The 14,838-nt window shown below is 45.8% G+C and overlaps 1 protein-coding gene across 1 annotated transcript; it reads left to right on the forward strand.

Moving 5' to 3' along the window:
- Positions 1 to 283: 283 nt before the first annotated feature.
- On the forward strand, positions 284 to 9,636 carry LOC109446792 (acidic mammalian chitinase-like). Its single transcript, XM_074318631.2, has 9 exons — positions 284 to 432; positions 2,252 to 2,308; positions 2,809 to 2,974; positions 3,851 to 3,975; positions 4,447 to 4,570; positions 5,639 to 5,824; positions 6,630 to 6,746; positions 7,652 to 7,793; positions 9,401 to 9,636. Exons 1-9 carry the CDS (start codon positions 299 to 301, stop codon positions 9,634 to 9,636), a joined length of 1,287 nt encoding a protein of 428 aa, XP_074174732.2. The 5' UTR covers positions 284 to 298.
- Positions 9,637 to 14,838: the final 5,202 nt, after the last annotated feature.

The following is a 14,838-nucleotide window of genomic DNA, read 5'->3' on the forward strand; positions in this document are numbered from 1 at the left end:
GGACCTCCAATCGTCTTCATTTACTGGCCAGTGCTGCCCAGGTCTGCTCCTTCCCAGCCAGGAAAGGATAAGCCTTCCAACCCCCTCACCAAGGTCTTTCTTCTTTAGGGCTGGCCCTTCTGCTGCAGCTGGGTAAGTGTCCCACATGAATGGGGGGAGTGCCAGGGTACCCAGGGGGCAGGGGACATTTGTCAGGGCAGGGACCATTTCTTACTTTCCTGCCATTCCAGGCACAGCAACCAAAATTGTGTGTTACTTCACCAACTGGAGCCAGTACCGCCCTGGGATTGACAGCTACATGCCCGAGAATGTGGACCCTTGTCTGTGCACACACATCATCTACGCCTTCGCTGGCATGGCCAACAGCCAGATCAAAACCATTGAGTGGAATGATGAGGTCTTCTATGCCGGCATCAATGGCCTCAAGAACTAGTGAGTTCTGGGCTTGGGCTCTGAGCTGGGTTGGAGGTTTCCACATGGGCCTTTCGGAAATTCGAGACAGCAACACCACAATGGCTAGTCGTTGAGTCCTGTTCACAATCACTCTCGTGTCTCACCGGCAGAGCTGTCAGCATCGTTCTCCCCAGGAAAGGCAGGTTGCTGTCATTTCATTTCCGGTGGTGGTGGTGGTGGTGGTGGTGGTATTTTCTCACCAAATCCTCAGTATTATATTCTGTGTCCCAGGGATTCATTGTGAATACTGCCCCCTGGAGTTAGTCATGGTGCAGTACATACCACACCAACCTATGAGCCAGCTATCCAAAAAACCTAAAACGGGTCTTGTACCAATGACCATATTTTGTCGTGTATAACGCACTCCCATGTATAATGCACACCCACGTTTTTGGACCAAGTTTTCAGGGGAAAAAAATCTTTCGTTTTAATTCAAATTTTTATTTGTTTACATTTAGGTACTTGTTTTTTGTATTATAAAGGAATGTCAGCATTTATTTTTTAACATATTATGGTACAAGAAATTTATGTAGCAAATAATTACCAAACACAAGAACAGATAGAAAAGTACAAGGAATTTTATGTACCGGTAACAAATTTATGATATTTACGCATCACAGAAGGCCAAGAACTCTTCATCATTGCAAGTTCATCTAAGTTCAACAAAATGATTATCGTATTCCAGGGTATTATTTTGCATACGGATATCATTATTGATTTCTAGAGTTACATTTTTAACTCATAAGCATAAATAAAAGAACTAAAAATATTTATATAGCTACAGAATTAGTACTCCCCGTGTATAATGTGCATCCTTATTTATCCCCCACAAATTTGGGCAAAAAAGTGCACATTATACACGGCAAAATACGGCAAATGCTTAGCATATTTATTAGGTGACTACTTTGCCAGGCATTGTTCTAGGTGCTTTTCATTTATCATTTATGTAACCTTGACATCAAACACTATGAAGTAAGTATATTAAAGTTTTAAACAACATTTTAAAATTGAGGAAACTGAAAAACAGAGTGGTTAAAAGTTTTCCTCAGAACTAGTAAGTGACAGAACCCAGGGATGCCTGATCAGATTATCAGCTAGATTAAGTGTCACTCAGGTCCAGTTGGGAACCTCATGGGTAGGTTTAGGGGGTACCTGCTGGGAGACACCATGGGATAGAGAGAGGAGTTGGGTTTGAATCCTGGCTCTGCCACTTTACTGGCTGGGTAATCTTTAGCAAATTGTTTAGCTTCTCTGAATATCAGCTAAAGGTCAAATGAGGCTAATAGGTCCTGCCTTGTGGGACTGTAAGGATGACAGCAGCCACGCATGTGAAGTGCCTGGCATTTGGTAGGCACTCAGGGAATTGTAGACACTTCCACTGCTCTTTCCTTGAAGAGACTCAGACTTACATCTCTCTGGCCTTGCGTATCCAAGAAGCTGCAGTCCACCTACCATCTGTACTAAGGGACTGCTTTCAGGGTCTTCCATCCTTCCCCGCATGCCCTGCTTTCTTCCCCTGAAGCTCCCTGCTGTACCAGGATCCACTAGCCCTGGAACACTGGCAAAGTTGGGAGTGCGAACAACCTGTTCACGGAGTATTTCTCCTGTGCCCTGGAGGTACCCATGATGAGAGTACCTTCTCCGACAGAGAGCTGTGCTCCCAACAGGAAGGCCTAGACTGGTGATGGGGCGTCTCTGGGGCTGCTCAGGTCGGGATGTGCAGATGGAAAGACTGACCAGCAGAGGACATCTCCTTGCCGGTGGAATTGCTTTCACATTGGTATCTTTCCATCTCCAGCAATACAGAACTGAAAACCCTGTTGTCTGTTGGTGGCTGGAACTTTGGAACCCAGGGGTAAGACCTTGTATTTATGGCTGAATCACTCCCAGATTACTCCGTCTCTTCCAAGCTCCAGGGGCTCTAAGTTTCTCTGAAGAGGGTGGCCTCTGGCCTCAGATCTCAGTTTAGACATGCCAGAAACCTGGTCAGAGCTCTCCCTGCAGTCTGTCTTTCTTCCACCATAGTTCTTACCACACTGTATTTTAACTTCTGTTTACTTAGCTATGCCTTCTTCTCTATGAGAGTCTCCAAGGCAAAAACTCTGCTCTATTCACCACTGTACCTCAGCACTACTAAATATTGAATGAATGACTGAATAACTGAATATGTATCCAGACAAATAGTCAGGCGGTTAAGTGAGAAGACAGAGGACCCAGGAGCTGAGGCCACTATTGTTTCTTCCAGTGTCTACCTCCCCACGCCCCAAAGTGTCACATGGAAGAATCCTGTCCTTGAGACAATCCATGTCAAAGCCCATCGCTGCCACTAAAACCATAATGACTTGTTGACTCCAGATTCTCCAACATGGTGGCCACTGCTGAGACCCACCAGACCTTCATCCAGTCGGCCACTCAGTTTCTGAGGAAGTACAGCTTTGATGGACTGGACATTGATTGGGAGTATCTGGGCAACCGCGGCAGCCCAGCTGACACTCAGCAGCTCTTCACTGTCCTGTTGAAGGTGACTCATCCTCCCCATGTCCAAAGAATGTAGGATCTGACCTACAACTGTTTGGGGAGAAGGTCTCCACCTGGCGAGGGTTTCTGAGAGAGGTTGAATACCCCAGCTGAGGGTGTGGATCTCAGCCTAACTTGCTCCAAACCTGATTTCTTTAGTACAAGATCAGATTTTCCTTTCAGGAGAAACTCATGTGGCCGAGTTAGAGAAACTGGTGTAGGGCAGCATAATGAAAGTTAATAGATGTATAGCAAGAACTGTAACAGCCAAGGGGACTCACACATTTATGTCCCTATCTCTAGACCCAGCTGTGGGAAGTCAGATAGATAGTCCACAAGTAGGTCCTTGGTGGGCTGCATGCAGGCCAAGGTGAGCTAGTTACAGAATAAGATGGTCAATGGCTCTGTGCTCTGATAGTTGGATGCAGATTCCTCCAGGAAAGGGGTATTCCTGCCACCAGGACCAGACATAAAACTATTGGGTGCAAGTGCCCTCTTTCCTGGTCACAGCTTCATTTAGCACCAATGTTTGCTTTGATACTCTTATTTCCTCTTCTTCCCTGACTGATTTTTCTTGTTGTTTAATTCAATCATATACAGTTTGCAGAGGTAGGAGCCATTTTTGTCTCTGTATAAACTTTCTTCTCTTTAATTTTTCTGCTCTGGACATCATTTGTTCACTTTAAATTTAACTCTCAGCAAGTCATCAAATTTCCCCCATTTACAAGTTTTCAGGAGACAACGCACTGTTGTCTTCAGAGACCAATAACAGTTTTCGGACCAAATGACTCTAAACTGAATATGTTACAGCTTTCTTCCTGAGAACTGTGACATGCTCATTGGGCCCTCTAGCCTGAGTCCAGTGTCCTCCGTTCCACAGGAAATGTATGAGGCTTTTGAGCAAGAAGTCACCCAGAGCAACAAGCCCAGGTTGCTGATTTCTGCTGCTGTGTCAGCCGGCAAAGGTACCACTGAGACTGCCTACCAGATCCCCGAGAAGTCTAAGTAAGTAAGACACCTGCCCAAGAGCCCAGGTTCAGAGCTAAGCAATCCTATGCCTCCCCTATAGATTGGCCAATGCTCATATACCCTGGACCAAGAGGGCTGTATCCCAAAGGAATAAGTGACCCTAACTCCTGAGGGAGAGACATGGGAAGCCATGAGTCCTGTGTCTAAGTCTATCCCCAAGATTCTCAATGATAAAAGGCTAGCTGGAGAAGGTTAGCTGGGTTTCAAACTTCCACAAGTCCTGAAAGTCTGAATGCAGCCAGATATTGATTATGGATTATGTGCCTTCTATATATCAGATGTTCTTGAGATAAAGATGAGGAAGAATGGAGTAAAGAATAATAAAACATATTCCCTTATGGCATAATTACAAACAACATTTGGTAGGGACTAGGAGCTTGAAGGGGAGTGTGATGGAGTGTGATTTCCCTTGGACCATTTCTCTTCTCTTGCACCCAATCACACAAGGTACATGGACCTCATCAACGTGATGACCTATGACCTAAGGGGCTCCTGGGAGGGCTTCATGGGAGAGAATAGCCCCCTGTTTGCAGGACCCAATGACCAGGGAGACTACAGATTCTTTAACGTGGTGAGTGATGATGTGGATTCAGGACCGCCAATCCTACCAGATATCTTTGAAGCATGTCAGGGGATCTCTGGCCAAGGACTGAGAAGGATGCAAAGAGGCTTGATGGACAGGATGAAGTCGACAATCTTTCCGAACCCAGCTCATGTGCCCTACTTTCCTGTCCCTATGATTAGTTGTCCCCATTTAGCTTTCACACCGAAGAAGACAGAATAGTGGTTTGGGGATAATCCCAAACACTAGGAAAATTTTTAAAATATCATTTCCATTGATGCTAGGAGCACATTTCATGATCCATCTTGCTCCCACTCTTCCTCACCTTCCTTTCACCCTCTTCTGATGCCACGCGGTTTATCTTCCTAACTTGTAAGCCATCAACAGGTGTAATAACGAATCTATGTAATGACTCGTAGGTTAGCTGTGATTTCAGATGGCTAGATGTGATTTCAATGGAGAGTTCAACCAAGAATTTGAAAATGGGTGTGGGAAAGTGTCCTAGGTACACACCCCATGCTCGAACAATTCTGAGCCGCTGTATTATGCCCGTTGGAGACTAGAAGATGAATGACTTAACTCCAGTTATACCCCAGATTCCCAGTCCAGTATGATGGGAAGGAGGATAAGAGAATATTTCATTCCTAGTTGACACTGGGCCAACTTGAGTACTTAACTAATGTACCTCTCGACGGAGGTACCTATAACACCCAGTTCTAGAAGGGAGGCTATCCCTTTCCGTCCTATGAGCTTGGCTTGGCTGCATGCTATATCTGAAGTGGCCAGGGAATTGGTAGAAAATGTAGGCTATTCCACAAGCCTCTGAGCATATGCTCACCTGCTGCTTCTTCTTCTTTTTTTTTTTAACTTTTGTTTATTTAAGTGTGTTTTTCCAGGACGCATCATCTCCAAGTCACATCATTCTTTCAATGTAGTTGTGGAGGGTGCAGCTCACAGTGGCCCATGTGGGGATCGAACCAGTAACCTTGGTGCTAAGAGCACCTCACTCTAACCAACTGAGCTAACCAGCCGCCCCTCACCTGCTTCTTAATAATAGCTTCCTTACCTTGCCTCCAGGATTATGCGATGAACTACTGGAAGAACCAAGGTGCCCCTGCTGAGAAGCTGACGGTGGGCTTTGGGGCTTATGCCGGTACCTTCATGCTCACTAACCCTGCCCACCATGGCCTGGATGCCCCCACCTCTGGCCCTGGGACTGCCGGGCCCTATACTCAGGAAGCTGGGACTCTTGCCTACTTTGAGGTAATGTCCCAGAGGGCCTGGTCTACCTGAGAGATCCACACTCTCTGTTCTAAAGGATTGAAGATATTTCCACAGAGAGAGAAAATATACTCTGATTTCTAGTATAGGGTACCCCATGGTTGACTGCTCTGAGTGTATGTGGTAGGGAGGGAAGGGTAGAGTGAATGATTGATAAAACATCTTAAATTTAACCTTTTAAAGTAAATGGGCATCTGTAGTACTACTAGTAATTGATATTTCCTGAGTACAAATGGACAGCCACGTTCTGTTCAAAGTGATTTTTAAATGAGGTGCTGGTTTTATCCCCTTACACAAGAGGACATTGAAGCACAGAGAAGGTAAGAAATTTGGTCAACGTTGCAGAGCAGGAAGTGGCAGAGCTAGGCTTCACTCTAAGTTGATGAGCTCCAGAATCTCTGGCCTTAACCGTTATGCTCCATCATCCCCTTGCTGGCTCTTTTGTGGCAAAAATGTTTTCAAATAAGAGGAACAGGGAAGTTCGTTTCAAAGGGAAACTAGGGCGCAAACACAAAGAACCTTTCCTGTCCATTGTCTCAAATATGGGTACTGGCAGACACAGGGCAGGAATGCATGCCTCACCTATCCAACCAGTGCCCTCTCCACTGTGCAACTGGACTGGAAGTGAAAGAGGGGAGCTGGGGCGAAACTGGAACCATGCGCTCTTATTTACAGCAAAAAGGGATGAGGTGGGGAGTGCATCCCAGAAAAGACAGCAGGGAGGAAGAAGAGGCTGAGCAGAACGGGGATCATCTGAGTTGTGACTGTACTCCTGCACCTACCCTAGGTCTGCTCCTTCCTTCAAGGATCCATCGAGGCATGGAATGCTCCCCAGGAGGTGCCCTATACCTACAAGGGGAACCAGTGGATAGGGTATGCCAACCCCAAGAGCTTCACCCTCAAGGTAAGGCCCTCCACACCCTTCCTTCTGCACATTTGGAAGAGGTAGGGAACGTGACCTCCAAGTGCATTTGAATTGCAATCCCAGAAGACACCTAAGAGAGGTGAGGCAAGGTAAGGCAAGACTCAGGCAGGCCCTAGGTCTCAGGGTGAGCCAGTGGCCCAGCTGCAGTCCCCCCAGTTGGAGCAGCCCCTCTGTTCCCATGCACTTGCAGTCACCTTCCTTCCTTCCCTCAGCTCTGCACCTTCCATCCCCCACTCCTGGAGACTCCCTTTTGGTCCCCCCCACCCCCTCCGCTCTGCTCTGGTCCTGATCCAGCTCTTGGAGGCAGGCATTCTTCCCTATTCCAAGGACGAAGGTATAGATCAGAGTTTCTTCTTTTCCTTTGCCCGTTTCCTGCTTACGGCAAATATATACAGGCTGAAACAAGATCAGGAGGCAAGAGATCCTCTGGGTGGTTAGGCTTTTGCCCACTGGCCTTTACTTGCTCAGATCTGGGTGGTTACTGCTTATCAACCTCAGGACACTTGAGCCCTATACCTCCCCATCTGGAGCCCTATCTCTTTGCCCAGACACTTGTCATGTGAAGGGCCCTATGTATCTCTTATGACACTACAACCTATCCAAGCTCCACCTCAGACAAACCTTCTTAGAAGGGGTTGGTGATTACAGAGGATGGAGAAAGGGCTGCTTGGGCCCAAGACTCATTCTCCCTGACGTGGCAGCCCTAAAATCTTTCCTTGTATACAGCTATGCCCATGAGTCTCCCAAAGTCGCTGCAGGAAAGCCACGCCCCCATTCCCTCCCTGCCAAGATCACCGCCCTTCCTTCCATGCTGCTGGAGGCGCTCCCTGCACTCGTGCAAGGACACCCCACGGTCGTCCCCCCCCCCCCACTGTCTCCCATAGGCCGAGTGGCTGCTGAAGAACAGCTTTGGAGGGGCTATGGTCTGGGCCATTGACTTGGACGACTTCACGGGCACTTTCTGTGGAGAAGGCAAATACCCTCTCATGAATGCCCTCAAGTCTGCTCTCGCTGTCTCCACTCCCAGTAAGTGGTGATGCGCCACCTACCGGCCAGGAGATTGCACACTCTATACGGTTAAGGAGGAAGAAGCCTGCCCAGAGCTCCTCCTAGCCTGGCCTCAAGGAAGGCCTCCTTCAGATTTTCCCTCGTCCTAGCATTTTCAGCTGGAGTCGGCGTTTGGGACTCAGACAGAGAGACCCAGGTTGCCTTCTAGGGGCAGCTTGTGTGTGACGGCCCTAGTGACAGAGAAAGGACCTATCACCATACCTGACGTCTCTCATCTGTGGAGATGCTAAGGGAGCCCCAGTACAGTGACCCGGACACCCCGGAACCCGGGTAGGGAAGGGACCACAGGCATCTTGTTCCCTGTTCCCACCTGCCCAGCTCCAGCCTTTATGGACTTTGTGGAGCAGGGAAGACAAAGCAGGGGAGAGATTTAAAAGTTAGGAGATGAGGAAAAGGCTGAGAGAAGGAGAACCCAGAAGGGGTCCAGCTTGCAACTGCCCCCAAGCGAGAAGCAGAGTTGCCATTGGTCTCAACACACAGTTCTGCCCCAGCCCCAAGCCTCAGAGCTCATCCAGAAAGCAAGAGGGGCCAGGAAGCCTGGGGGAAAGCTAATGCCGACCATTGGCCCTTTCCTCGGTGTCAGGCAAGCTGGTTCTTTAGATTTCGTGTTCTCACAGGCACTCTTGGAGACGGATGTTATTCATCTATTTAAAAATAAAAACTAGGGAGGGAGAATAGGGAGGTATTGGTCAAAGTGTGTAAGTTTCAGTTACACAAGATGAATCAAGTCCCATGGATCTGGATAGAATAGAGCCTATATGTAACAAAACTGTATTGCCCACTTGAACATTTGCTGGGAGGGTACGTGTTCTTATCACAAAAAATAATAACAGTAAATGAAGAGGGCGGGAGAAGCCTTTGGGAGGTGATGGATGTGTTTATGCCATTAACTGTGGTGATCATGCTGTGTATACTGGTCTCCAAACTCTTCAAGTTGTAACACCAAATATGTACAGCTTTATGTGTGTCAATCACACTTCAATAACATGGTTTTAAAAAGAAGCTATTAGTGTAGTAGGCATAACACATGCTTTGAATTCAGACAGAACTGGTTTTGAATCTCAGTTCTTGCCTTCGCTAAGGTGAATAAAATCTTTAAAATTCCTCCACTTTGTAGGATTTGGGGTGGGTGAGATGATGGAACATAGTATTTGGGCAAACATTTAGGTGATAAACATTATTTTTCCCCTTAAAAATAAAATGAAATAAAAGTGAAGAATTGTGTAGCACTTACTATGTTACATGCCAAGCACATTGCAAAATGCTTTGCATAGTAATTCTAAGAGATAGTTAGAATTCTATCATTAGAATTCTAACATTCCTCCTTTCCCATCATTACCGGGAGGAAATTGAGGCTCAGAGAAGATAATGACTTGTTCGTGGTCACATAGCTGGTGGCAGAGCTGGGCTGTCAACGTGGGTGTCACTGTTCAGGCCCAGAGTGTTTAACCACTGATTCAGATAGGACGTGCCGTTGGCTGAGAGGAACCGCCAGTGACCCTACAGACGTGACACTTGTCCTGGGAGAGGAGTCCACTCCAGAACCCTTTTCTTACTCTCTTCAGATTGCAAAGTGCCCACCTCTATCCTGGGCACCACCTTGGCTCCCATCGTCACAGCGGCTCCTGGGGGTGGCAGTGCTGGCGAGAGTGGATTCTGTGCCGGGAAGTCCAGTGGTCTGTACCCCAGCCCCACCAGCAAGCAAGTGTTCTACAACTGCATGGATGGGCACACTTACGAGGAGGCGTGTCAGACAGGCCTGGTCTTTGACACCCGCTGCTCTTGCTGTAACTGGGCTTAAGCCATCCATTCTGTCCTTGTTGGGTCCAAGGACAGAAGGATGATTAAATGGAAATTTTGCTCAGAATACCAAGTTGTCTATGTTGATTTATAAATCCTCCTGACACTGCCCTGCATGTAAAAGAGAGCCCCTGCCTTCCTGCTCCCCAGAGGTCTCCAGAGGTTGGGGCTGGGAGAGAAGAAGGGGCAGTGGCTGGGACCTCTCTCTGGAAAGTTCTGGTTCTCTGGGCCGTCCTGAGGCAGGAGGGGAGAGGAAACGGAAGGCTTTGGAGGGACAAGAGAAATCAAGTTCTTATTCTTTTCCACAAATATGCCTCCAAAGGGACTTACAGAAGGATCCAGCAGAACAGCTGGACCCAGGACACTTACTTTACTGCAGCAGCCACTCAGGAACTCTTCCTTCACTAAGTTTACTCATCTCCCAGCTGCAGGGCTAAACAGCCCCAAGCAAGCTGTGCTTGTTTGCACATAGCAGGATGGCTGCCTGCGGGTTAGTCTTCACATTCCACTTCCACAGCTCTGAGTCAGGAACAAAGATCATTAGCACTGATTTCAAAATTAGCTCACTTATAAAAAATGAGTTAATTATCATCTTTATTGTCACACTACACCCAAAGGTACCCTTCAGTGCCCTAAGGAAGTCACCAAGAAAATTGAAAGAAAAGGCACATTGCAGCAGGTGTAGAGGTCTCACTCCTGCCTTTTCCAGGACAGCACGGCTTCTGCTCTTCTTCAGTTCCCAAGCTGACGAAGCTGAGGAAGAAGGCAGCACAACCAGCAAGGGTGTGCTTCTACACTCACCAGCTCTCTGGGGAGGGGGCCAGTTCTGTGGATTACGCTCTTTTGACAAAACAAGCACAAACAATCAGCGAAACCACTGGACACATGGTTAAATCTAAACATTCGTTAATGATAACCTATCTTTCTTTTCCTGGCCCTTTTCTGACAAAGCTTAAATAATAGCTTCTTATAATGACCACTTGCAGGGTGCTCGCTGATAAACTGACGTGTGCTCAGAGGCAAGTGGCTAGGGACAGCTGTCTCCTCTGGTCTCGGGGACTGGTGGGGGGGGGCATTGATACTGCTGCTCCTTGGTGATCTATAAGTCCTGGTTATATAAATAAAGCAGCAGGAAGGGACTTCCTGCGAGGAGGGGGTGGGATACCAAGGGTGACTTCCTTGGAGGCATAGCCAAGGCAATGAGCTAAGGAGCCATTAGGGTGCGTGGATTCTCAAGATGAAGACAGCAACCCAGACACATGTATAAATGGCTAAAGTGCAAGCCACGGGGATCACAGGGGCGTCTGAGGAAACCCTGGACCAGAGACACTAGTGACTGTGAAATATGTGCAAAATATGTCAAATCCCCAAGAAATTAAATTCAAGTTTTCATTTGATAACTAGCTTACAAAATGGCTGGGTCAGCACTTTCTGCAAATCTGGGGACTTCTTTCCTGCTGACTTATGAGAACATTCAGTATACAATGGAACGTCTGGTCAACAATTCTGAGTCCCTTCACATAATTTATCATCCAAACCCATGCACATTTGAGAGTGGAAGGGGCATAAGGATTATGTAATTTTCAAAATATTTATTTTTGATGGATGTTTTGTTATACAAATAAACTTATCAAATAGGTCTATTAAAACTATTTTCAAAAATATATTTTTATAAAAATAAAAATATGTAACTGCATAGTAAATCGAAATTTTAAATTCTGAGTAATTATTCTTGCTACATAGTCACAAACCTTTGCTTCTTAACCATACATCTGGCATTTTTCTGAAGAATGGAGTTTTTTCAATATGGTTTTATTATTTTTAATTTTTTTCTCTAATATTGCCTGAAATCTTCTTCAAAGTTGCTTTCCATGGTTAATTACTTCAAAAATGATAATACCTTTTGTGTTAGTTTGCTAGGGCTGCAATCGCAAAGTACCATAGGCTGGGTGGGTGGCTTACACAACAGAAATTTATTTCTTCACAGTTCTGGAGGCTACAAATCTGAGACCAAGGTGTCTGCTGGCTGAGTTTCTCCGGATGTTATAGTCTGAGTGAGTGTGGCCATTCTCCATCTGTTTCTGCACAAAAACCAGATGCTACTGGCTAGGTGAGATTCCCTCCTGGTCCTGAATTTGGGCTTCAATGTTCTCGATGGTGTCATGGGTTCCCGTGCAGGGTCTGCCAGAGATGTGCCTCTCTACATCAGCCAATCGGCTGCCATTGAACAGAAAGAGCTAAAGCTACAATCCTTTTTTACTCACATGTTTTGCATTCTATAGTCCCCTTTGGGAAGAATAACAATTGTGAAAAGGGAGGCAAGGAAGGAAAATCTTCAGACTGCAGACTAGTTTTCAGACAAGTAAATTCTAGCAAAATGTACACAGGAAATTTGAGAAGCTGGATATTTATTCTATTAAAAAAGGTTTGTTAGATATTCTAGTACCAGGTGAGAAGGCACAGGGGAAGGAGAGAGACAGAGTGAGAACATGTCAATCTGTTTCTGGAAGGGACCATGGGAATCATTTGCTACAAATCCATGAGTATGAAATAGCCAACTAGTTGCTATCCAAACAGAGAGTACAGCACACCGCACGTAAACCATTTTGAATCCTACAAGCTATTCCATAATGGAGCTTGTTAGTATAGTGTCTGGGCTGGAGCCGTCTTTACTTCTTGTAAAGTGAAATCAAGATAGTATGGTTTCCCAATCAATAAGTGTGTTTAAGGTTCTTAAATGTGTTTGAGGTTTTCGATTACTACCAATATCAACATTGACTTTAGAGGCAACCGAGATAACGGAGAACCTGATAAGTCATGGGAGGGGAGGAAGTGGGTATAAAAGGCAGGTTGGACTAGGGATTCTTTACCACTGAGGCAAGATGACCAGGCTCACCCTCCTCACTGGTAAGGAACCACCACCACTCGGTGCCTGTGAGTCTCTCTCTCTCTCTCTCTCTCTCTCTCTCTCTCTCTCTCTCTCTCTCTCTCTCTCTCTCTTCTTTTACTGCCCCTTTAAAACTTCCTTTTGTCTTCGAATTTAAACCAAATTGCCTGAGATGATTGCTTTTGGCAAAAGCACAAGGACACAGTTCCTTCCCTGGTGATAATTCTTTCACTGCCCTGCAGTCTCCCTCCCTTCATCAAACCTCATGGCTCAGGACACTTCCGTGGTCTTATGAGTGGGAGCAGAGGGGAGTGGGCTTCTAAGAGAAGCTTTATCAGCCTCGGTAAGTTGGGAGTCTACAGAGAGTGTTCAAAGGACTCAAAGATTAAAAATGGGAAAATTTTCCTTCTGCAAACGAAGCACTAGCGTACAAAGGTTACTCTGTTCACAGATATGTTCCTCCAGCTCATGAATCTCTCTGTTGTTTTCAGGTCTGCTTCTTGTGCTGACAGCTGAGATAGGTATGTATTCTTCGTGGGATGGACCACCATAATGATCCTGTTTTCTTTCTTCACAATTTGGAAACTCAGCATGGCCTTCTGTCCTTCAAACAAAAAATATTAATTTTTTTTTTTTTAAGAGAGTTTGAACTTCCCTAACCAAGTTAAAGGACTGGGATCATTGGCCTAAAAATCCCAAAGCTGAAACCAACTAGACAGTGGTCTTGAAAATAAATGTTAACAATAAAAAAAATAACATGGCAAGGCATCTGCTCTGGGAAAGCATTTTCAAATGTGTCACCTTATGGAGTCTTTAAAATAATTCTTCGCTGAGAGGTGGACAGGAAAGGCGTTACACGGCACCTCACAGACCACTTAATTAAAGTAGAAATGAGTTATACAACTTGTCCCAGGGACTATAAGGAGCTCATGGCAGAATCCAAACCTGAAGCCAGAACGCTTACCTCCTACTGCATGATTCCTTTCCCGCTGAGTGAAGTGATTACTCAGGAGACAGCTACGAGTGCTAAATAGACTATAACATCATCCTCTCTGTGTCTTAGTTTCCAAATGAGTAAAATGGGAATCATAATAATACTTACCTTTGAGGGTTTTGCTGAGGATTCATGAATGAATTTAAATAAATGACTCAGAGCAGGGCTTGGTACATGATGAGTGCTGAGTAAGCATTCGAATTGCTGGTATTAACATGTAGAAGAGGCTAGAATACATTTAAATTAGATGTACAGATAAATTTACCAGCTTTAAAGTTTCTCTTCAGCAAAATGCACTGATTCCTGAGGTTGTTTCATGCTCCCTTGCGGGACAGAGCTACCTCTAAGAAGTAACTTCAGTCCTGGATTGCCAGTTAATTATGGGTTTGCTGTAACACAAAGAGGATCTCATGAGGATCTCCCCTTCCCTTTGAGACTTGAACAGGAAAGTTATTTGAAAATCTGTGGTTTCCCAAGTAATCAAGAACTTTCTCTGTAATAGTTTCTCAACCTCTTCCTCTGGGTAACAGGTTCTGCCTACCAGCTGATATGTTACTTCACCAACTGGGCCCAGTACCGACCAGGCCTAGGGCGTTTCAAGCCTGATGACATCGACCCCTGCCTCTGTACTCACCTGATCTATGCCTTTGCTGGGATGCGGAACAACGAGATCACCACCATCGAATGGAACGACCTGACTCTCTACCAAGCTTTCAATGGCCTGAAAAACAAGTAAATGACGAAAGGACTGAAGTTTATGATCTTTTAACTTTCAAGAGTAGTTGGAACAAAACCTTCCATGGGAGCCTCCAGGCTGGAATTCCATGCAGGCCAACAAAGCTCAAATAAATTCTGAGCTTTCCTAGTCTATCCAGGACCGTGCTGACCCTAACTTAAGGGGAATGGCTGGCTCACAAGAGGTGGTTATCAATTGAAGTCCAGATCAGTTGCCAAGGGAAATTTAGAAAAATCCAAGTGGCATCAGATGAGAATAACGTTCCCCTTGGCAGCAACCCAAAGCTGGCACTGACGAAACATTCAGTGTCCTTAGTCTGAGGCTCCACTCCAAAAGGAGAAATTATAACACTTTGAAACTCCCAACTTTACTCCAACCACTATCACAGTTTAGGAAATAGGATGAGAATGAAGAAAACCACTATGAGAGGATGCATGAGACTTGTGGTTTCTCAATCACTATAACAGCTAGTGTTGAAGTGATTTATTTTTCTGTCCATTGGTTCTGACACAACACTTTGCTTCTTTCCCCTCAGAAACAGTCAACTGAAAACTCTCCTGGCTATTGGCGGCTGGAACTTTGGAAC

The sequence above is a fragment of the Rhinolophus sinicus genome, chromosome 7 (genome assembly GCF_057876585.1).
Source record: "Rhinolophus sinicus isolate RSI-liver-muscle chromosome 7, RSI-T2T, whole genome shotgun sequence".
NCBI classification, from domain to species: domain Eukaryota; kingdom Metazoa; phylum Chordata; class Mammalia; order Chiroptera; family Rhinolophidae; genus Rhinolophus; species Rhinolophus sinicus.